Source organism: Mastacembelus armatus, chromosome 22, assembly GCF_900324485.2.
Source record: "Mastacembelus armatus chromosome 22, fMasArm1.2, whole genome shotgun sequence".
NCBI lineage: Eukaryota > Metazoa > Chordata > Actinopteri > Synbranchiformes > Mastacembelidae > Mastacembelus > Mastacembelus armatus.
Window position 1 is genome coordinate 19,155,668 of NC_046654.1, and position 23,905 is coordinate 19,179,572.

Genomic DNA, 23,905 nt, shown 5'->3' on the forward strand with positions numbered 1-23,905 from the left:
AAAACTTGTCCAGGGCCCCAAAACACCCTCAGACCCCAGAGGATTAATATTGACTTCCTTGTAACGTGGCTAAATTAGAACAGTATGCTTTGTTGGAAATTACCAATAGACACTGGTAGTGTTACAATTATCTTACTGAATGCTTCATCCAAGTGAAAGGAAATTTGGCTCATGCACTGAATGCTTATGTTGAATATTATTCAGCCAACAACTTTGTAAACTGTAGGATTTCTGTCCCTTTGTGGTGTTTGTACATTAGAACTATCAGGTCTAGAAGTTTAACTCCCAATGTATCATTTTGAATATCCTTGGCTTTTACTGCGACAAGCTTTTGATAACAGACTGACCCAGTCCACAGCTTCAAGGTCAATGAAGGTGACGTTTTCTCTTTCAATGTTGTGCTTAGACAGTCTTTGTCCATATCCAAAAAAAGCTTCCGTTTTAATTCTACAAGCACAAAACTCACCTCAGAAGTTGCCACATGCCTCTTGTCAAGACAGATAATCCACAAGAGTTGTAGTTTTTGCCATTGGAGCCTTAATTGACAGGAAAGTTGCGTGTCTGCCTCATTGGTTCCAATAGAAATTAGCTGCCTGCAGCTGCTCTCTATGGCTGTCACTCTGAACTGCTCTCACCTTGTGATTTTGAATCCAATCTGGACAAACTGCACATGGTCTTTTTGTACAAGATGTTAGGAAGCTAGCTAGTCAAAGAATTTCTCCCGTAGAATGAATATTTGTTGAGGAAATTGCGAGTTGGCGTCGCGTTACCTTGCTAGTTAACATGTGCTTTGTTTTTATACGATATAAATAGCTTGCTTTACACCCAGCCTATTATAGCTCACTTGGTAAGGCACTTGTCTGGGATGCAGTACACCGGCCAGTGTCAGGGTTTGAAATATTTGAATTTTTAAACATGTTTTACAACGCCATCATGTGGGCATGTAGAAGATTGCAGTTCTTTATAATTCTGATATATTGACAATGTGGCACATGCTCCAGCTTCTGAAGTGATCCATATGTATTGCAAGCGGCAATAACAGCGTGCTTTCAGCAATCACACGCACATTCTAGTTGTAACTTCAATCTGGGCAAACTGCGCATGGTGTTGTTGTGCAAGATGTTAGGAATCTAGTGGTTAAAGAATTTCTCCCGTAGAATGAGTATTTTGTGAGAAGTTTGCGTCGCGTTATCAGGTAAGTCTTGTTAGGTAAGAGTCTTATTGTTATTATTATTATTGGATATAACCGTTGCCCCTCTCAGCTCCTCTGTAATAGCTCATTGTTAAAGTGCCTGCCTGGGACCTTGCAAACACAGGTTTGAGACCAAAGGAGATCGCGGTTTGAAATGTGTGTGTATATTTGCCTGTTTCTGTTTTTTGTTTAGCTAGTTTATGTTTTACAATTATTGCAAGCCTCACAGCTAATAAAAGCCCTTCATTTCAGCACACATCAACATTTTTATTATTGAATTCCCTGTAACGTGGAAATTCAGAACAATAGAACAATATGCTTTGTTGGAAATTACCAATAGACACTGCTAGTTTTTCAGTTATCTTACTGAATGCTTCAAAGCAAATTTGGCTCACATGTACTGAATGCTTATCCTGAATAAGCCTAGGTTACGACTGTAAAAAAACAGTAATCACTATGATTCCCACATACTTAGAGTTAGAAACTTGTTTTCACTTGTAGTATGCTGAACATATGTAGGCAATGTTTTCCAAGATATTATCATGTGTTATAATTGGCAACCCCCATGTGGCCAGTTACAAAATACAAAATCTTTAAATTTTCTGCTATCATTTATTCCCATATGGTTACAAATAGAATTCAGCTTTCACTTGCATGCTAGTCAGTCACCAGCCTGATGCAGTGTAAAACCAAGAATTACAAAATACAAATAAACATTACTACAATTCTTTTATAAATATTATGAAGCTGTGTACATGTTGTGAAATATGCTATATCAGTAAGTCCATCATGTTGTTAGTTTTAAAGTCTTAAATATCATTCTCATATTCCCAAACATGCTTATATTGTTAGGCATGTCTGTGCAATGCACATTATTACTCTTTGTGTGTTTGTTTTTTGTTTTGGGTATAAACGATAGGCCTCTCAGCTTGCCTGGTGTAGCTCACTGCATATGGATACCAGGATACCTGGGTTTGATCCCAGCTGGTGTCATGTTTTTAAATTTTTGAGATGAGACACAATCTCCAACTTCAGAAGTGATCATCATGTATTTCAAGCGGCAATAACAGCGTAACAACATGCTTTCAGCTATCACACACATTGCACATTCTGGTTTCTCGCCAAAACCCTATTTGGTCACTAACTTGTTCCACATACTTTGTACTGTTTCTAACTCGCCAGCAATCCTTCATTTTTTGGAATATCTTCACAAATATGGATTAGTTTCTTTGTTGAAGACTCCTAGCTCTGTTAGTGAAGGAATTATTTTGATAGTTATTAGAGTTTAGATAATTATTTTTGTGAGGTGAAGTTTTCTCAGCTTCTCCTGTACTGTGCCTGCTTTAAGTGCTGTGTCACTGTCACTCCCCCTCCCACTATGGGTTCAGGTCACCATAGCAACTGCTCACAGCATTAGCAGAGATCACAGCTGTGGTTGGTAATTAGACTAACTGGCTGCCTAATGTCCACTGCTGTTACACATGGGGACCATTCTCAGTGTGGGCCATGTTGTCTTCTCCAAGCAGGACGTGACAACACTTTAAGAGTCTACAGTTATTTAGAGCAAGTGACTGAACTTGTATAATGAAAGTATAATGAACACTCAAATACCGTTCCAAAGTATAGTGACTATTTAAACTTAAGACTTAACTTTTAGTTGAGGGTCACCCCAATACCAGACAGCATGTTGTGTTTTCAAAATAAAAGCCTTTGTTTAGGATTCTTTCAAATTAAAAGCCAAGAAATAATAATAAGAGCTTAAAATGGATTTTGGCTATTGGCATACAGCTTTAGGCACCGACTCAGGCTGTTTTAAATGTCAGCATGGTGTCGTCTCCCAGCAGGCCATGCTTGGACTTTCACAATAAAAGTCTACAGTCATAAATAGGAAGCTATTACATTTTGGTAAACTTTAAGGAACATTCAAAATAAAGTCCTGATTCTAAAATAATGTCCCAACAATCTCCTGCAGCACCTTGTCCTTTCAAAATAAAAGCCTTGAAATAGCATTTTCTCAACAGAGAAATCCTGAAACAGCAACTCGAAATTAAAATGGACGTTGACTATTGGCATACAGCCTCAGGCAACAAGTGAGACCATTTTCAATTTCAGCCATGGTTTCTGCTACCAGGACATAAGATCAGATCATTCTTTATTGATCCCACAGTGGGGAAATTCAATTGTTACCACAGCTACAGGACAACAGTAAGGTGCAAAGAATGAAAAATAAAAAGTGTGCAAAATGTGTGCAGAGATTAAACATTTCACAAATTTACAAATATTTACAAATAAGTATAAATATAAGTAAATACTATACATAATATGTCTAAAATAAAATAAGATAAGCACAAGATAAGCTAACATGAAAACCTCCATGCGCACAGTTGAGTTTGTTAGATTGATTGGTTGTATAATCTAACAGCAGTGGAAATGAAAGATCTGCGGTACCGCTCCTTCCTACTCGGAGGGTGTAACAGTCTTCCACTGAAGGAGCTGCTCAGCGCCTCCACTGTCTGATGCAGTGGATGAGAGGTATTGTCCATGATGGATGTCAGCTTGGTCAACATCCTCCTCTCACCCACCTCCTCCACAGAGTCCAGTGGACAGCCCAGAACAGAACGGTGAGAGCACCGTCCCCTGAGGGGCCCCGGTGCTGGAAATCAGATTCAGATTCAAACTTTATTGTCATTCATTTTTAGGTCACAAGTACGCATATGAATGAAATTACGTTTGGATTGCTCGCAAGGTAGAGGAGAGGTAAAATAAGAACGAAGAAGTAGAATATGTAATAAAAACAGAAAGGACTAAATAGAATAAAAATAATAGATGAAATAAAATAAAATTAATAAAATATGAATAGGAGTACGGTGCAAAATAACATTGAAGTCTCAATAAAAGTACTGTACCAGGCCATTGTGCCATCCTGTTTCAAGGAGGTGTTAAAAATGTCAGTCAGAACCAGAGCCAGCTGCTCTGCACACTCCCTGAGCAGCCGCCCAGGTATACCATCTGGCCCAGCTGCCTTCCGGGTGTTGATCTTCTTTAGGATCATGTGGACTGCTGTTGTTTCAAGGGTCAGTGCTTGTTCATTCAGGTGCGGTACTGCTTTTCTTGCTGATGTCCTGTTCTGTGCCTCAAACCTTACAAAATGTTCATTCAGTTGGTTGAGGAAGTCTATGCTATCCTTACAGGGCATCTGAGCTGGCTTGTAGTTTGTGACTGCCCGGATGCCCTGCCACATGTTCCTAGTGTTAGTGGAATCATGAAAAAAGTCCTGGATTTTCTGTCCATATGTGCGCTTTGCTATTCTGATGGTCCAGGTGAGGTTGGCTTTGGCTGTTCGAAGTGCCACGATACCTCTTGATTTAAAAGCTATGTTTGTGGTGTGAGTGCGTGGGGGCGGGTGTATCCGCTGGACTGTAGATGTGTGAAGTGGGGGGGGGGCTGGAAGAACAGGTTTAACTTGTTGGCCAAGTCCTGGTCTTCATTAGCCGTCCCTGTGCCTCCTCTCTGTCCATGGCCAGAGATGGTCATCTCCACACGTCTCAAACGTTGTTCTGCTCCAACCGCTAATCCAGCTTCTTCCTGTAGCTGTTCTTGGCCTGCCTGATCTTGTACTTGAGTTCATGCTGAACTCACTTTTGCTCCTCTCTGTCCACTGAAATAAAAGCCCTCCTCTTCTTTTTCAGGAGGGCTTTAAGCTCAGGGGTCACCCAGGGCTTGTTGTTAGAGAAACACCGCACCTCCGGGTCGGTACTGTGTTCTCCACACAGAAGTTTATGTAGTCTGTGATGCAGTGGGTCAGGCTGTCGATGTCTTCTCCATGAGAGCTGCAGAGTGTCTCCCAGTCTGTGGTCTGGAAACAGTCTCTCACTGGCCTCATCATTCCACACTTTCACAGTCTTCTTCTGTGCAGGTTCTCTTCTCACCTCTTCTCAGGAAGCAGCTGCACCAAGTTGTGATCAGAACGGCCAAGTGAGGCGAGGGGATTAGAGTCGTATGCATCACGGTCAGACTTTCACAATAAAAGTCTACAGTTATTTATAGGAAGACATTACATTTTTTTAAAGTACAAGGAATATTGAACATAAACTCCAGATTCTAGTATAAGGTTCCATGAATCTCCTGCAGCATTTTGTCCTTTCAAAATAAAAGCCTTTTTATAGCATTTTCTCAAAATAAAACCCCTGAAACAGCAACTTGATTTTAAAATGGATGTATACAGCTTCAGGCACCAATTGAGGCCATTTTTAATGTCAGTCATGGTGTCTGCTACCAGGACATGGTGAGACTTTCACCATAAAAGTCTACAATTATATGTAGGAAGTTATTACACCATAGGAAAGTCTAATTAATATTCAAAATAAAGTTAAGAATATAATCTAAGATTACTTAAGTCTCCTGTACCACTTTGTCCTTTCAAAATTAAAACCTTCGTGAGCATTCTTTCAAAATAATAGCTAACAAATACTAATATGAGCTTAAAATTGTCTTTGTCTATTGAGATCCAGGTTTAGGCACCAACTGAAGGCTAAGCCTTCCCAAAAATTCCTTCCTAAAAATGTGGAATGACAGACTGCTGTTCTTGTTTATATTGTCCACATCATTTGGCTAATGTTAAAAATTTACAAACGTCTGTGTGTTTTGCCTGCAGTTCTATTAATTTATTACCCTACTCTTTATATCGCTTTAATGGCCACCTCCTGCTATTGCGTTCGTTTACGTTTGGTGAATGTGCCTCTGGCTGTAGCCGCTGGGCTGCTCTATGGCCGTTTGTTGGTTTGTTGGTATGCCAATGAAAGGCAGTGTAGGGGGAGGGGTGGGAAGTCAGAAACCCAGACACTGCCAGCACCAACACAGCAAGAATGTCAACCACCTGCCACACTAGAACATGGGGGGGTGTCAGCTTCTGGTCCCAGGTAACGGTAACTGCTAATGCTAGCGCCACTGACATTAGCACGGGGCTGCCTTATGATTTAGGGGAGAAGGAGAGTGGGCCATCCCAGCCCATCCTGCCCGAGTACCCAAAAACAGTTTTCGGCAAACAGAGACGTTCTTTTTCAGCCGACTACTACAGGACCTACAATTTCGTATAATACAGCCAGTCTGCAGATGCCTTGTTTTGCGTTCCCTGTTGACACTTCCAGTGCAACAGTGGGTACAAGGACGGCGCCTTTGTAACAAACAATGTTAGGGATTGGAAGAACATCCTACTGAAACTACAGAAACATTCCGAATGTGCCTCGCACAGACAATGCATGGACCAGTAGGAAAGCTACTTAACCTCAAAAAGTACAGGCTCCATAGCCGCGATGTTGAGCAACTCTCATAAGACTGCAGTTAAGAGCAACAGGGAGTATGCAGCCACTATCATTGATACAGTATGTTGTTGTATTTTGGCAAGCAAGGGCTTGCTCTACGAGGACATGATGAGAGGGACTGTTCGGCCAATCGTGGGAATTTTTTGGAGATGTGTAAATGGTACTCAAAGTGTAACGAGGCTTTCGGTGCCAGGTTGAATAGCCCCTTCAATCTAATGAGCTAATAGACATTGCGGCGACAAGTGTGAAGAATAGCATCATTCGAAGTGTTGTAGAGAATGGGTTTTACACTGTTCAAGTGGACGAGGCGCGTTTTTTTAAAGAAGAGCAAATGACTGTTTGTGTGAGATACGGAGCGATTTCTGGGATTTGCAAATTGCTCTGAGAGTGCAGACGCAGGGGCACTGTATGGTCATATTAAGGAGTTTCTGGAGCAGTGTGGATTCTACAGTTTACCCATAGTCGCACAGAGTTACGATGGTGCTGCCGTCATGTCTGGCCATGTTGATGTTCAGAAAAAACTGCGCCAGGATCATCCTTCTGCTATCTACATCAATTGCATGGCCCACAAATTAAACCTGGTCTCGGTGGATGCCTGTAAAGTAAATCGCAGAGCTATGGGATTTTTTCTCATGCTGGAGAGTATGTATACCTTCTTCAACCAACCAAGGACTCATGAGGCATACAAAAACACTTAGAAGGAGTTAGGCATCACAGCAGAGCTAACAGCACTTTGTGACACTAGATGGGCATGTAGATGGAAGAATGTGCCTGCTGTGAAAGTGTCAATGAAGGGCCTGGTGTCCACACTGTCTCAGCTGTCTGTGCCACCTCACTGGAGGTTTGTGGAGGTGTCTGGTCTGCTTACTGCAGTGAACACATTACATTTCTGTGTCTGTCTTATCAAGTTCCATCAGTTACAGGGGTCCATGTCACTCACAAGGCTCTTAAGGCAAAGGATACGACCTTGTCTATGGCCGTAAGTGTGGTGGAGTCTATGATCAGATGTTTTGAAAATATGAGGACCAAGCAACACTGGGATAACCTTTGGAATGAAATCAGAACGTTCTGCAAGTCAGTTGATGTTTGTATGGAAGACAACGATGAAAGACCGCACAAGCGGCCCGTCAAGCAGCCAGCTGCACTTGACTGCGTTTGTCACCTGCACTTTTGGCAAGAGGGAGTACCAAACAGCAGATGCTGAAAGCATGAAACGTAAATTGGCAAGGGAGTTATACTTTCCTGTTTTGGATATGCTTCTTGGTGAGTGTTCATCAAGGTTTTCAACTCAGTCTATGGACATTGCAAAAAGAGTAGATGCAATGTTAAAATGTGACAACAACGGTGCAGAGAGCCTACTCAGCCAATACGCAAACGTGCTCTCCATCAACCCCAAACTAGCCATGACTGAGATGACCATGGTGAACCACAGCATCCCAAGTCTATCTACTGAGAACATCAAAAAAGAACTTCTGACTGGACATTATCCAAACTATGAAAAACTCTATCATTTAGCTCTCTCATTACCAGTTGGCACAGCAACATGTGAGAGGTCATTCTCTTCAATGAGGCGCATGCGAAATTGGTTACAGACTACGATGCATCAGGAAAGACTCTCAGCGCTGAGCCTGCTACACATCGAGAGTGACCTTACAGAAAAAGTCAACATAGAAGAGATCATTAATGTTTATGATGCAAAGGGAAAGTGTCGCATATTGCTACATTAAGGTAAGACTGCTGGTTCGTTTTTTAAAATGACAGTGGTGCATTGATATGGCAGTAGGAAAGGAGTTTCTCTTCTCTGAAACTCGACAGAATTGCTACAAGTCAGTGCAACTCTCTCAGCTGGTTCGGGTCTGTAATGTAACTCATAACACGTGTGAGCGTGCATTTGTTTGGCTCACACGTGTTGGTTAATGTATAGTAGGCTGAGGTTGATATTCATCCATTAAATTAATTAAAATGGCCATTATCACACAATTTCTAAACAGGCGTGAGATCAAAATCTATGATCGTTAGGTCAACTTTTGGAAACATAGCTTAGTTAAAAATGCAAAATGATTTCCATCTACTTTAATCGCCTAGGCTATCATATACTGTATAGACAATGAAGCGAACCCACCTCCCACATTAGCCTTCCCAAACCTCAACCTCACCCACCGCCTATGAACTGAGGCCATTTTAAATGTCAATCTTGTTGTCCTCTCCCAGCCAGAAATATTTGTACTTCCACAATAAAAGTTATTGCAGTATTCCAAAACATAACAAATATTCAAAATTAAAGTTCTGCTCTTAATTCAAGGTGTCATGAGTCTCCTGCAGCATGCTGCCTTTTCAAAATAAAAGCAAAGAAATGGCAATATTTGCTATTTCCTAGCACATTTTTTGCCTTCCAGATTTTTAGCATTCCTTCATTTCATCCCTTGTTTCAGACTTTCCTTCCTTCTTTTCTTCTTTCTCTAAGAAAACCTTCCTTCAAATATTCCTGGAACGAAAAGTAGACCTGCACTCTGAGAGCGAAGTGCTCTAATGGGATAATATGGTACTGTGAGGTCTTTAAGGTATGAAGGAGCTTGATTATGAAGGGATTTGTATGTGAGAGGGATTTTTAAATTCTATTCTGGATTTTACAGGGAGCCAATGACAAGAAGCTAATATAGGAGAAATATGATCTCTCTTGCTAGTTCCTGTCAGGACTCTGGCTGCAGCATTCTGGATTAACTGGAGGCTTTTAATGGAGTTACTGGGACATCCAGATAGTAATGAGTAACAGTAATCTAGCCTTGAGGTAACAAGTACATGGACTAGTTTTTCTGCATCATCTTGAGAGAGGATCTTCCTAATTTTGGCAATGTTGCGCAAGTGAAAGAAGGCAGTTGTAGAGATTTGTTTTATGTGTGAGTTAAAGGACATGGTCAAAAATAACTTGGTTTTTCACAGTAGTGCTGCAGGCTACAGCTATGCCATCTAAAGTAGCTATATTGTTAGAAAAACTGTTTCTGAGGTTTATAGGCCCAAATACAATAACTTCAGTTTTCTCTGAATTTAAAAGTAGAAAGTTACTGGTCATCCAGGCCTTTAAGTCAGTTAGACACACTTGAAGTCTGGCCAACTGGTTTATGTTATCAGGTTTCATACATAGATACAGCGTGTCATCTGCATCGCAGTGGTAATTGATAGAGTGCTTCCTAATAACATTGCCTAAAGGAAGCATGTCCAAGGTGAACAGAATTGGTAGGTAAGCTGATGGTAGGTTGGATATTGGTCTATAATTAGCCAAGACTTCTGGATCAAGACTAGGCATTTTGAGATTACGGCAGTCTTAAAGCCTGATAATAGAGATAAATTTACCTTCTTCTTCCTTTTGGCTCCCTACTTTAGCTTGAAACATCTGCACACGTCCGCAAAGTCTACCACCATCTATCCTTCTGCATTCCTGTCCTGCATACCAAACTTACCCATCACTTCCTCGTCACCTCTGTTTCCGTCACCAACATGTCCATTGGAGTCTGCCCCAATCACCACTTTCTGGTTGCATTACTAGAGATAAATTTACCAAGTCTAATAAAGATGAGTTAATTAATGGCGGGGTGTCTTTAAGCAGTCTGGTCGGGATGGGGTCTAAGAGGCACGATGATTTAGATGAAGCAACTACTGATGTGAATTCAGAGAGATCTATGTGAGAGAAGCAGTCTAAACATAACTGAGGTCTTGCAGATGATTCAAGAGCTACTGTAGTAGAAGGTTCAGTTATTGCAGCTATAGGAAGCATCTGATGAATTTTATCTCTAATAGTTGTGATTTTATTTGTAAAGAAACATCTACTGTAGTGGAATTTTCTTCCAGACACTGCATGATCCATTATCTTAAATTCAAAAGTTATTAACCCTCTGGGGTCCACGCATGCGCCGGCGCGTTTTGACGCATCTTTTCCTGATAAGGCCGAAACAAACTTAAATTACTCCGTCAATTCTGATTGTACAGATAAAAGAAGTATATCATTCAAATCTGTAAAGGGTCTAGTTTTAGTGGTATACCATCATAATAACAACAAAACGTTGTGCTTTTTTTAAATAAAGAAAGCCGACAGGGTGCACTCTCGGCCTTTTCTGTCTCTGCCATTTCTCTTCACAGACGCGTAAATAAAACAACCAGAATCTCAGCGAATACTTGGCTCATAAAAATAAGAATTATATGGCTAAAAAGCTTGAAATGTTTTCTTTTAAGTGAAACAATTCAAGTGGAAAACAAATCATCACTTTTTATTTAATCCGTATGAACGTAAGGAGAAGTCCGTTTTTTCCTGTCTCACCTCATTACAGGTAATGTGGTCCCGCCTTGTACACTGTCCACTGTTCACATGTAAATAATCTCAGGTGAACCAGGTAAATATGTGCACACCCCCGAGAAATGACATAAAACGTCAAACTTCATCATAGAATTTACTCACTTTTTCTGCGCGTTTGGATGATGGCGCGTCACGGACGTGAAGAAGCGCTTCTTGTATTCCACACAGAGACAAATAGTTTAGCTTGTCCTCAGAGTAAAAACAATGATTTTAACTCAAATGAGGATCGTTTGGCTCCTCATTGTTTTGTATTGTGCTGCACTAATCTGTCCCATCTACATTGACTGAAAGGCTCATTATGCGCGTCTTTGTCTGGTCGTTCAGTGCGTCTTTTGTGTTCTCAGGTAAATCACATGACTATTCATCCTCAGACACACCCTCTTGTATATGGCCTTTCTGGACAAAAAGTGTCTTAGAAAATTTAAATCAGTGTATTGTTTACTGTGAATGTGTGAACAAGATGACATTCACAGCACTCTGAAGTAAACACTTTAACCTACAACATGCAGGTCTCCAAAGTCTTGTGAACCAATGTTCTGTTTGTGTTTTATGGTCTTATTTCAGTGAGTAAAAAATTGTAGTTTTTCACTTTTTTCTCAAAAACACAATCATGTATAAACTTGCTGCTCACATGCTGATTACAGTGTTATTAGACTTTAGACATTAATATGTTTAAAAGACACAAAAAAGCACAGATGTCAGGACATGTCAAAATTTGTCCAGGCCCCCAAAACCCCCTCAGACCCCAGAGGGTTAAAAACTCTGAGTAAGGCACAGGTGGACGGTACACAATGACAAGTAGAACTGGTTTTTGTCTCACATCCAGTTTAGATGTGAGAGGTTAAGAATGAGGCTCTCAAATGAGTTATAATTTTTCTGAGGTTGAAAGTTTAATAAGTAGTCTGAGTGGAAGATTGCAGCTACCCCTCCACTTCGACCTGTGCATTGAGGAACATGACAATTTTTATGACTGAGGGGGGGCTGATTCATTCAGACTGATATATTCATCCTGCTGTAGCCAGGTTTCAGTAAGACAGAGTAAGTCAATTTGGTGATCAGTTATCAAATCATTTACTAATAGAGATTTAGACGAAAGAGACCTAATTGTTTAGGGGTAACTCTAAGGAAACTGCAGAGAGGCGTTTTAGACTGAGGCTCTGCGTCACGGTCCTGACTAATAAAGTCTGATAGATTTCTAGAGGTGAGAGCCACACTATCCAAAGTGGGATGGATGCAGTCTCTCGCTACCAGACCGGGTTTTCCCCAGAAAGTGGCCCAATTGTCTATGAAGCCCACATCATTTGCTGGACACCACCTAGACAGCCAGCGATGGAATGATGGCATGCAGCTAAACAACAAAGTTACACACCGACTCAACATTAATTTTAGTGACCTCCAATTGCCATAATCGAGTGTCATTACTGCTGATGTGAATAACAATATTTCCATTTTTACGACTAGCCTTACCCAGCAGCTTTAAATTTGACTCAATGTCACCCACTCTGGCCCCAGGAATGCGTTTGACTATGGTCGCTGGTTTCTCTAGCTTCACGTTTCTGACTATGGAATCGCCAATTATCAGAGTGAGTTTCTCTGAGCAGGGAAAATCGTTTAGAAACGTGAACAGACAGGTGATGAGCCGTGGGCTTCTGCTTAGGAGTATGTTTTCGTCGGTCGTCACCCAGGCTAATTCTCCAGGCTGCTCCGGAGCTGCCCTTGGACAACTAACTTTAACAGACCCTGAGCTTGGTGGCTTCACACCTGCTAAACGGGCTAGGCTAGCTGGATTTTGTTCAAAGGTGCTTCCAAATCAGTGATCCTCACCAACAAAGCTAGCAGAACCTTGCTCTTATTACAGGTATCATTATCACTAAAGGAGGCAGAGTAATAACTAAACATGTGGCACACTGAGGAGGAAAGAGAGAGAGAAGGGGAAGCTATGTTACTAGCTAGGTAAGGTAACTCGTAGGCTAACGAGCGCTAAGTCTGTAAATAGCAATAAGTACCAGTTGAACTAGAGAGCTACTTGAGCAGTACCGGAATGTGTAGCAGTTAATGAATTGTTCAGAGAATTTATTTAAAGTACACACAGCACAACAGGCTTTCAACAGGAAATGAATAAACGTACCTGGAAACAGTATGAAACTGCAGTATTACTGCAAAAGCAATAATAAATAAATAATTTACTAAAAATTAACTATTGAAAATCAGACATTGCTTTTGATTTGTAGTTCAACATAAGCATTTAAAAAAACAAACTAATAAAACTGGCCTGGACAAAAATTATGGTACCGTTAACTTAATATTTTGTTGCACAATCTTTTGAAGCAATCAAGCAATTTCCTTAACTCTCAGTGAGACTTCTGCACCTGTTGACAGGTATTTTGGCCCACTCCTTGTGAGCAAACCAGCTGTCAGCTGTCTCAGGTTTGAAGGCTGCCTTCTCCAGACTGCATATTTCAGCTCTTTCCAAAGATGTTCAATAGGATTTAGATCAGGGCTCATAGAAGGCCACTTCAGAATAGTCCAACGTTCCTAGCCATTCTTGGGTGTATTTAGCTGTGTGTTTTGGGTCATTATCCTGTTGGAGGACCCATGACCTGCGACTGACCATGTGTACATGTGTGTAGGAGCTCACACTTTGACACATTCTTATATCATTACATGTCTACGCAGCTACTCTAAACGACTTTGCAGTTATGGATTATATATGAACATTTTATTTAAGCAACTTTTTTGTTTCTGCATTTTCTTTGTGTCAACAAAAGGGAATGACACCTTTGGTAGCACTTAGAAACTTTATCTGAATATTAATCCATTGTCTGAATATTAATCCATTGTGAATCTATTGGGGAAAACACAATGTTTCAATGTGTTTTTTTGTTATTAATTTATATAGTTAAGTGATAAGATTAAATACTGTATATCCATCTTTGACAATACCTAAACAAACACATTGGAATGCTGTCCTTGACCTGTTACAGGTGGTATATAAGAACAATGACATCCGACTTGAGCTGTCCCGCCTAGCTCGGATTGTGGACCCTAAGATGAAAATCCAAGGTGAGGTGTCCTACAAGTGTGAGAATGTGGCCACCCTGGACCCCATTTCTTTCGAGACTCCTGAGGCCTACATCAGCCTGCCCAAGTGGAACACCAAGCGGATGGGATCCATCTCTTTTGATTTCCGCACAACTGAGCCCAACGGCCTCATCCTATTTACCCATGGCAAACCCCAGGAACGAAAAGATGCTGCCCGCAGCCAGAAGAACACCAAGGTCAGATTGTTTTCAACTGAATATGTGTTAACATGTTATTAAGTAAAAATATATAGTTTTTTTATTTAAAAAGTAATGGGCAGAAAGTGAGAAAGCATTAATTTGTTTATCAGAAAAGCTTCTATTCTGTTTCCTATCTTGATAATCAGCTCTTGACTTCTTCAGAGTGATTTTGAGATCTTGTGAGTGATCTCAGCCTCTTGAGAGGCTGTGCTTACTAGTTATTCCCACTGGTCCAGAAGACTGGACTTCTGATAATATGTCTGTGGTTTTCCCTTACAACTGCCCTACTGATTTTATGTTGTGAAAGTATTTCAGTTTCTGACAGTCTACCTAATCTTTACACGAGCAGTGGTGTTAACACTTGTGACCATGACCAACAGTCATGTCAGGTCACAGTGTACTGACTGACTGAGTACACTTCTACATCACTGCATGGTGACAAATTAAATTATGGGAAGTAAACAAAAACAAACTCAGTACCATTGTTTTGTCCTTTTCCAGGTGGATTTCTTTGCAGTGGAGCTGCTGGATGGCAGCCTGTATCTGCTGTTGGACATGGGCTCAGGGACCATCAAGGTGAAGGCCACCCAGACAAAGGTCAATGATGGTGCCTGGTATCATGTGGACATCCAGAGAGATGGACGCTCAGGTCAGTTGTTGCGGTGAAGTCAACACTCTTCACGACCATCATCAAACCAATAAATGAAGAAATATATTTTGAAAGAATGGTGTTCTTCCTTCTTGTAGAGTTCATAAATCAAAGCTAAGTCACATACACACTGTTCTGGCACCAGATGGTAGCCCAGCTCCTTACCAAATCTCTTAGTTTTTTATCTTATTAGTCACCCATCTGTATATACACTGTATAATACAGTAGAAGGTGTGATTTTTAAAAAAATTATAAGTGCATGAAATTTTTTCCTATGTTCTGATAATGGTCATTGTGCACAGAGTATAATTTCTTCCTAACATCACCCTTAAGTCTTGGTAGTATTATTGCAGCCCTGTGTCTGACGTCTTTTCCCACTATCCCCACCACAGGCACCATTTCTGTAAACAGCAGAAGGACACCGTTCACAGCCAGTGGTGAGAGTGAGATTCTGGACCTGGAGGGTGACATGTACCTGGGGGGGCTTCCCACTGACCGTACCAACCTCATCCTGCCCACGGAGCTCTGGACAGCAATGCTGAACTATGGCTATGTAGGCTGTATACGTGACCTTTTCATTGATGGTCGAAGCAAAGACATCCGTCAGATTGCTGAGGCACAAAATGGGGCTGGCATCAAACCCTCTTGTAACAAGCAACCTGGAAAGCAGTGTGAAAGCTATCCATGCAAGAACCGAGGTGTCTGCAAAGAAGGCTGGAATCGATTCATTTGTGACTGCACTGGCACTGGCTACTGGTCACGGACCTGTGAGAGAGGTAAATGTTTGTGTTTGTATTTCACATAAATTATGTTATTTATTAAGATTTTGGGAGGTCACTTTTCTGAACTAGATTCAGGCAGTTCTTTACAACAGTTCAGGCTTATATTCAGTTTTAAAATTTTATCTGCACATTTCATGTGTTCAATCAAAGGTAATAAAAATGTACTGAAAAGGTTAAATGCTGAGTACAGTGTGTGGCACATCACTTAAAGAACTACGACTGGGCAAAAAATACAAGAAGTTAGCAGACCAACCAAGCAGTAAATAAATTCTCAGGTTAAGACGATTTATTAAGAAGAGGAAATGAAGATGAATGATGAAATTGTTATCCAATACAAGCCTATACCATAGGAATTTATGTCTTCTGCTGAATCCTGAATTGGGAAAACTACTTTGCTATATATAAATTCTAGGTGACTAATGTGCTGAGTGGATACTGAATTAGCCAAATCTGGCTGACATATTCAATTTACTTAACAGCCACAGCATATCCAACCAAGGAGACTACATATTTACCCTGTAAGTCATCCTATGGAAAAGACATTCCTCCTCAGCTTCTCAGTTTCTTCACATAAGCAACCTGTTTGCTAATATACAAAAGTAGGAGAATGTGCCACCTTTCACATCACTGCACTGTGAGCAATTAAGCAAATAATTGTCTGATGTTATCATTGACGCCTGCTACATATAGCTTAAACAACTATATGTGGTTTTGCTGTTAAGGCAGAGGAGCAGCTGTGTTCGCTATGTTATGGTACGACATAAAAGGTCAAATTCCACCACGTGTGTCTTTTACACTTTTGGACCCTTTTTGCACAGGAGCATCCTGAACTCTTTGCTGATATCACATTGCATTCATTTTCTGACCTTGACCAAATGTGAATTGTTATCTCAAGAAAGTTGTATAATTAAGCTTCAAAAATCCTTTCCTTCCAGTGATGATAAGATTGTACATAAATTTATAAGCCTTACAGGGCTTATAAATTGCTTCCGGGCTTGTTATCACATGTGATGCATCACATGTGACCTTAAGCACACAAAACAAAAAATCTGCATTAGCTGTGATGGAATTATCTTTCATAATGAATGCTAAAGGCCACTATTTACCTGTATATTAATGCTGTGGAAGGACGTCCTAGTGACATAATCGCCTCCGTTTACAGAGGGAGCCACGATAGGATATGAGTCCCATCTATGAAGCCAATCACGCCTGGAAACCCTAAAATATACAAATTGATTTGTGCATAAAGTGTCAAAGCTATAGGCTGAATGTGCCAATTGTTACTTGTAGTGATACCTGCAATTTTGCAGAATTCCTCTTTGATAAGATGTGTGGATCTGTATTTGGGGAAAACCACATAGCTGTACAGCAGACGTTTGAGCTGCAAAGGTCACATCTCTGACTGCGTGACACGCAGTTGCCTTTGAAATATGTTCTGCATCACCAATGTTATAAAACACGAAGAGCTACTGAAACAGTTTGCTCTGACTTTGAAGCTTGTCCACGAGAAGTCATATGGGATATGTAAGGGCTGAGTATATCATGAAGATAATGAAGTGAACTGGCAGAAAATGGTATCGCACATAAAGATTCTCCAAGGAAAGAAAAGACGTCCAGACGGGGCTTGATTTCCCTCTTGAATTCTGCGAAGCAAAAGGGCATGCCATGTCTCCTCCCTCTTCTTCAGTCTGAAGGACAATTCGCTCAGAAACAACTCAGTGTTTATAAAACCTGCCAGCGAGTAGGTTTGGTTCATGGAGTAAGTTACCATGGTAACTGACTCAGAGTCAATCTGAACCTGCTTTCTAAAACCGAAAACCCTGAGTATCCTGCATCTCAGGGTTAACAAACTCTGGGTTTTCATTAAAGCCGCTTTCTGAAACAAGCCTCAGCTTTGTGTCGGCAGATTCTGGGTTCACTGGCTGTGTTCTTCCATAGGGTCAACATGGTGCAGTCTGGAAAAATTCTTGTTAAAGAGCATTATTTTCCTTATATGCATTCAGTTCATATGTATAATTTGGACTAGCTTTCATTAACTGTCAGTGAGACAGAACATTACATGTATATAGCAGTCCTCACCAGACTTTTGCTATTGGTTGTTCCATCTCAAGTAGCAAGACTTTGAATATAGCTTCAAGGTCATACCCATAGCAATGTGAATAGATAGATAGAAATAGATAGAAAGATAAATTTTCATTGAATTGTGAAATGCATATTCAAATTCATATCAAGCAAGATTTTTAGTGTGTGTCTGGTTTGGTACTTGAACTGCATCCTTATTTGTGTTTTTATAATTGTATTATTTGAGTTGCTCTCACTCTCTCAGTTTGTTCAGCCATATTTTCTCTCAATGTAATTGAGGTCAGGGTGAGGGGGAGTGGGTTGATAGTTGGCCGGATGCAGGCCAGGAGAGACGGCCCCTACCACAGTTACTTTGTATTCCTGTGTTCTGTATATGATTCACAGGAAGTGAAAAGCACAAAACCTTATACAATTACAAAACTGACCATTAAGTTCCAAAACTGCAGCTTCAGTAACTCAGTGTTGGTACAAATCTGTACAGTAATTTACTGTATACTTCTTACAGCATTATAAGTATTAATAATGTATTGTATTAAGCTTGCAGATAATGGATTTGGGAGACTATGATAGTTTTTGACCAGTGTCTTTGACATGGAACAGATCTCGGTCCTGATTGTAACCTTCCTGCTTCACCATCCGTCTTCACACACAAGCAGCCATCTACTGGAGAACATTTTAGCTGTGGTGTCCACACAATTTAATAAAGACATATCAGAGCTGAAAACTATTTAGTGCATCCCCAATCACCACCCCAGTTCATAATTCCCCCTGAATTTCATTTTCACTTTTGAGAAGAAAAAGTTGTAGAGTCAGTCTAAGTTACACCTTGAATTATTCTGCAAGGGATGTTTTACTGAAATAATTATCAGGAGCCAAAGATAGTAAGGATTTCATAATTTCTTCTTATTGACACTATTTTGGTTATATTTATATTATATTTGGTTATACATATGTAGGTGCATGACATAGGAACCATTGTATCTTGGACCCAGTGTTGTTTTCCCAGTGGATATTTACTGTTCTGCACGGTACCACTGACATGGTGCACATTACATCAAAGTAAAGTAGTAAAGTAAACCGAGTTATATCATACTCATCGCACTGCTGTTGGTCTAAGTTGGTCTCCTTCCACAGAATTACTGTTCTCATTCAGTTCTCCATCACAGCCTTCTGTTGGTTTGGTGCCAGAAAAGGACTGAATGCTGCTGGAGGTCGTGGTCTTGAAGGAAGTGAAATATCTGTGCCGGAAGTGTTAAGAATCAGTGACACTAGCTTAATAATCAATGCATAAAGAGGAAATTAGTGACGGAAAATGGCAAGGCCACAGAGTGCTGAATATGACATGAATAATGAAATTAGTATTGTGAAAATGTACATCATACAGAAGATATCAAGACAAATGGAAAGCTTTGAGGAAGTATTTGAATTAAAAATGCATTAAAGCTGGAGTCGATGAAAACAGTAAAGACCACTCTCTCCAGTAGAAGTTTATATCAAATAAAAATGTGGTTCTTTCTATAGTTGAGGTAAATTAGTGTTTTCTCTCTCTTTCTCCTCCCTCTTTGAGCAGCATTAATGAACTGAAATGTCATTAACAGTAGCAGACTCAATCAGTTTTTGCTTAACAAGGATCAGGATTTCCCTGTTCTGATCAGATAACTACCAATCAGAGATGGTGACATGGACTTGGAACATCAGCTTAAGTCATATACACGGTGACTTGACACCTGTCTTCTGACTTGTCTTCAGAAGGCCTGGGACTTGACCTGGACTCCAGGTTTGGCACTTGTGAACAAACTTTATTTAAATTTAGTTATTTATTTTGTGGCTTAACATTAAGGAAATGTATGATGGATGTCACTCCAAAATATGTCTCTGGAGATTATCCATTGTCCAGGTGAAGTTATCTAGAGGTGGAGTCATGGCAACTGGATTTCTAGTTTTTAGGTTGAAACGTTTCACTACTCATCTGAGTAGCTTCATCAGTCTAAGAGAAAGCTGATATGGAAACTCAAATTTACCCTCCAGGTTGGTTTAACTCCACCCCTAGCCCAAATAAGCTCATTAGGTGAGCTGTGTAAATTGGGTGAGAGTCGTTAGACCCACATTCCTTAGTTAGTTTCACTTCACACCTGGCCTGAATAGGCTTGTTAGGTAAACAAAAGAAGTGAGCTCAGGTGAGGGTCGTTAGGATGTAATGGTAGACTCGTGGGACCCCTCTGATTCACCAACTGGCTGCAGAGTGTGTCCTCCTTGGAAGACATTTGATGTGTTCCTTAATTTCCTAGAAACAGATGGGGCAGCCTGGTAGATTGAAGACAGGTTATGTCTGAGCCCTCCACTCCTGTTAACTCTCCGGGGTTGACGGACGCACTGGCGCATTTTGTGGCATCTTCTGAACAGCGATGAAGAGTTTACTTTGTCCTCAGAGGAAGAACACAACTCAGATGACAGAGTGCATTTTGAAGAGCAACTGGAATCAGCGGAGGATATAATTCCTGACGAGTAATTCCCCCTTAGCCACATTCATGACTAAAAGGCTCATTACGCAGCTCATTATGCAGGTCTTTGTCTTCTCAGGTGACTCACATGATTATTCATGATCATGCATGCCTTCTTGCATATGCCCTTTCTACAAAAAAAGGGCCTTAGAAATGTCTAATCTGTATTGTTTTCTGTGGACGAGTGAACAAGATGATTTTGAGATGATCATTTTGAAGCAAAAACTAAAAGTTTTGTGAACCAATGTTCTGTATGTGTTTTATGGCTTTATTTCAGTGTCTTAAAAATTTTAGGTTTTCACTAACCATGTATAAATGCTGATTTCTCAAAAACATGTATAAACATGCTGCTCACATATTATTGTAGCCCAGTTTGTGCTGATTTGTTATGTATTGGTGGTGGTGCTGGAGCGAACGAGGGAAGAAGGAGAGGCAGGACCAAAAAAGCTTTATTACTCCTGGGATCGCCAGGGCAAAGGAAAAATACAAAAAAGCAGAACCGAATGAAATGGGAAAACTAAGATCCGAATGAAATGGTGGCACATACTACACATACACACACTGAGCAATAATTCCTCTGCAATGCTTCCAAGAACAAAGGGAAGCAGGGAGGTATTTATAGAGAGAACACAAAACCAAATTGCCAACAGATGTAACAAATTAGGTAAACTAGTGTGAAGCTGCCGGGGAACAGTGCAAGGGGAAGGAGGAAGTCCTTTCAGTATAAAAGGTCGCCGGCAGGAAGTCCCAAAGGGGAACCATGACAGGACCCCCCCTCACTGAGATTAAGATTGTTTTATTTACGTGTCAGATTCAAATGATATGTTGCCCTCATCTGCATGATCAAAACTGACGGAATAATTTAAGTTTGTTTTCGGCGTTATCAGGAGAAGATGCCACAAAACGCACTGGCGTGTTTGTCGTCCCCTGAGGGGTAAGCTTTCTATGCACAGGCCTGTGTAAAGGGTTAATGAGGCCACTTGATTATCAACAGTAAAAATCACAAATTATCCCTCTTCCCAACAGGGGAAACCACCAACCACCTGTGCAGCCAAAAAATGTCGTTATAATGGCAGTCAATACGGCAAAAACATCCACGAACAGTAAATTAGTCAGTAAATTAATCTGATGCTGCACAAAAACTAACAATGCATCAAAATCAATCAGTCACTAATCTTTGGCATGTCCAAGACTGTGATAAAAAGTAAAAAAAAAATGTCCACTCCAGAATCACTTTTTATATGTGTTATATATCGAAAATAATCACAGATTGTGATTGATCACATTGATCCACATTTTTGGTTTTGAAGTGGATATTGAAAGTGAAAGTGACTTAACTGGCCAAGTATGGTGACCCATACTCGGAATTTGTGCTCTGCTTTTAACTCAATCCCAAGTGCGCACACACAGAAAGTGAACACACACACACCGTGCACAGACACCCGGAACAGTGGGCAGCCAATGCTGCAGCGCCCGGGGAGCAGTTGGGGGTCCGGTGCCTTGCTCAAGTGTCTCACCTCAGTCGTGGTATTGAAGGTGGACGGGGCGCTGGCTGTTCACTACGTGCCGTTTTGTAACAAAACAAAATGGGAGGCTTATCCTAATTATGACTTCAATTCACTTCAATTCAGTTTTATTTGTATAGTGTCAAATCACAATAAAATCATCTCAATGCAAGGCAAGACATATCTTGGTGAAAAATAATTCAAGGTTTTCCCCGTAGTGCTGGAGGCCAGGACTGTGCCATCTAAAGTAACTATATTGTTAGAAAAGCTGTCTCTGAGGTTTTTAGGGCCAAATACAATAATGTCTGTTTTCTCTGAGTTTAACCACTTTAAAGGAAGAAACCTCCAGCAGAACCCGGCCCAGTTTGGGTGGCCATCTGCCTTGACCGGTTGGGGTGAATGGATAGAGGAGAGAGAAAAGAACAGCAACAATAAACAACAAATAGACACTGCAGGTTGGGACCAGTAACTGCACATCAGCAATATACAGTTCCAGGACCAGGTACACCTGCAGAAGGTACAGAGAGAGCACTAACTAGGGGAGAGAGAGAGCATGAAGTTAGTAACATTCATTCACTTCAATCAGTTCAATTGATTGAAGTGAACAGAATCAGTCCTAGCACAGAACCTTGTGGAACTCCATAACTAACTTTTGTATGTGTGGAAGGTTCATCATGAACATGAACAAATTGGAATCTGTCCGCTAAATAAGATTGGAACCATTTTAATGCTGTTCCTCTGATTCCAATCACATGCAACCAAGATGGCGGCGCGTTTGGACGCAGTGGCTACTCCGGGTCCTAAAGACGGTGTTTTTATGTCTGTTAGTCTCATCTCCTCATCTTCAAACTGTCTCAATTTATCGCAAAATCATCAGATAAACACTCGGAAACATATCTACAATCACCAGAGCCTTCTGGAAATTGCCAGATAGTACAAACATCAGCTTTCGCCAGTGACTACTGAGAAGCTATGAGGCCTCTGTCTGCTGCTGAAGCCGAACCCCGAGACTGCGGCATCGCCTACTGATGCTACCTGCACAAAGTGGCGATGCCGGCGGTGTGAAAGGGGACAGGCATAGGAAAGCATAGGAAAGCGGTGAGGCATACGAGCTAGGCTAAAGGCTAACCCCACTAGACCAGCGATTCCATCACTCATGCTCTCAAACAGTTGCTCTTTGAAAAACAAACTGGATTTAATTCAACTCAGTCTGTCTACACAGCACGAAACAAGGGATTGTTGTGTGTTTTCACTGAAACATGGCTAAACGACAACATCCCGGACTCCGCCATTCAGCTGCACGGGCTAAACTGCTACCGAGCGAACAGAGACACAGCACTGTCTGGTAAGACTCGCAGGGGTGGCTTGTGTGTGTACGTCAACAAAGAATGGTGTAACAATGCTGTGGTAGTATCAAAACACTGTTCATTGCTGGTGGAGTTTATGGTTGTGAAGTGTCGACAGTTCTATCTGCCACGGGAGTTCACGGCCATTGTTATTGTCCTCCATGTGCAAACGTCAAGGACGCGCTCCGTGAACTGTACAGCACCACCAGCGAACAACAAACAGCTTTTTCATCATAGCCGGTGACTTCAATCACACTAACTTAAAGACAGTCGTGCAAAAGTTCTCTCAACATGTCAACTTTGCAACAAGGGGAAACAACACACTAGACCTTGTTTACACAACAGAGAAGAACGCGTACGAGGCTGAACCCCCCCCCCCACCTCTGATCACATCTCGGTTATGCTAATCACAGCATATAATCCATTTATGAAACTCGCTAAACCGGTCCAAAAACTCATCACAATTTGGCCAGATGATGCTACCTCAACACTGCAGGATTGCATGTTTAAAGAGGCAGCCACCTACAACAACCACACAAACCTGCAGGAGTACACGGAAACTGTGAATGCTTATATAAAAAAAGGCCAGATGTAACAGATGTAACAGTCACCAAGACCATCACTACACGTGCCAACCAGAAACTGTGCATGACAGCAGAGGTTCGTGGGCTGCTTAAGACCAGAGATGAAGTATTCAGATTAGGAGATCAATCAGCCCTCAAAGCAGCAAGAGCCAATCTGTCCAGTGGCATCAAAAATGCAAAATGGTCAATATGCTCAAAAAAAAAAAAAATCAACAATCACTTCACAGACAGCAGAGACACATGGAGGCTGACGCGATTTCCACCACCCTCCACCTGGCTCTTACCCACCTAGAAAATAAAGACTGCCATTCATG

The 23,905-nt window shown here is 41.0% G+C and overlaps 1 protein-coding gene across 1 annotated transcript in view; it reads left to right on the forward strand.

The window, feature by feature from the left end:
- Positions 1-23,905, forward strand: part of nrxn3a (neurexin 3a) — a 221,435-nt gene that overhangs the window by 116,716 nt on the left and 80,814 nt on the right. The window contains exons 8-10 of the mRNA XM_026306642.1: positions 13,846-14,139; positions 14,644-14,791; positions 15,184-15,567. Of these exons, the coding sequence (XP_026162427.1) occupies positions 13,846-14,139; positions 14,644-14,791; positions 15,184-15,567 (826 nt within the window). The remainder of the gene's footprint in view (positions 1-13,845; positions 14,140-14,643; positions 14,792-15,183; positions 15,568-23,905) is intronic.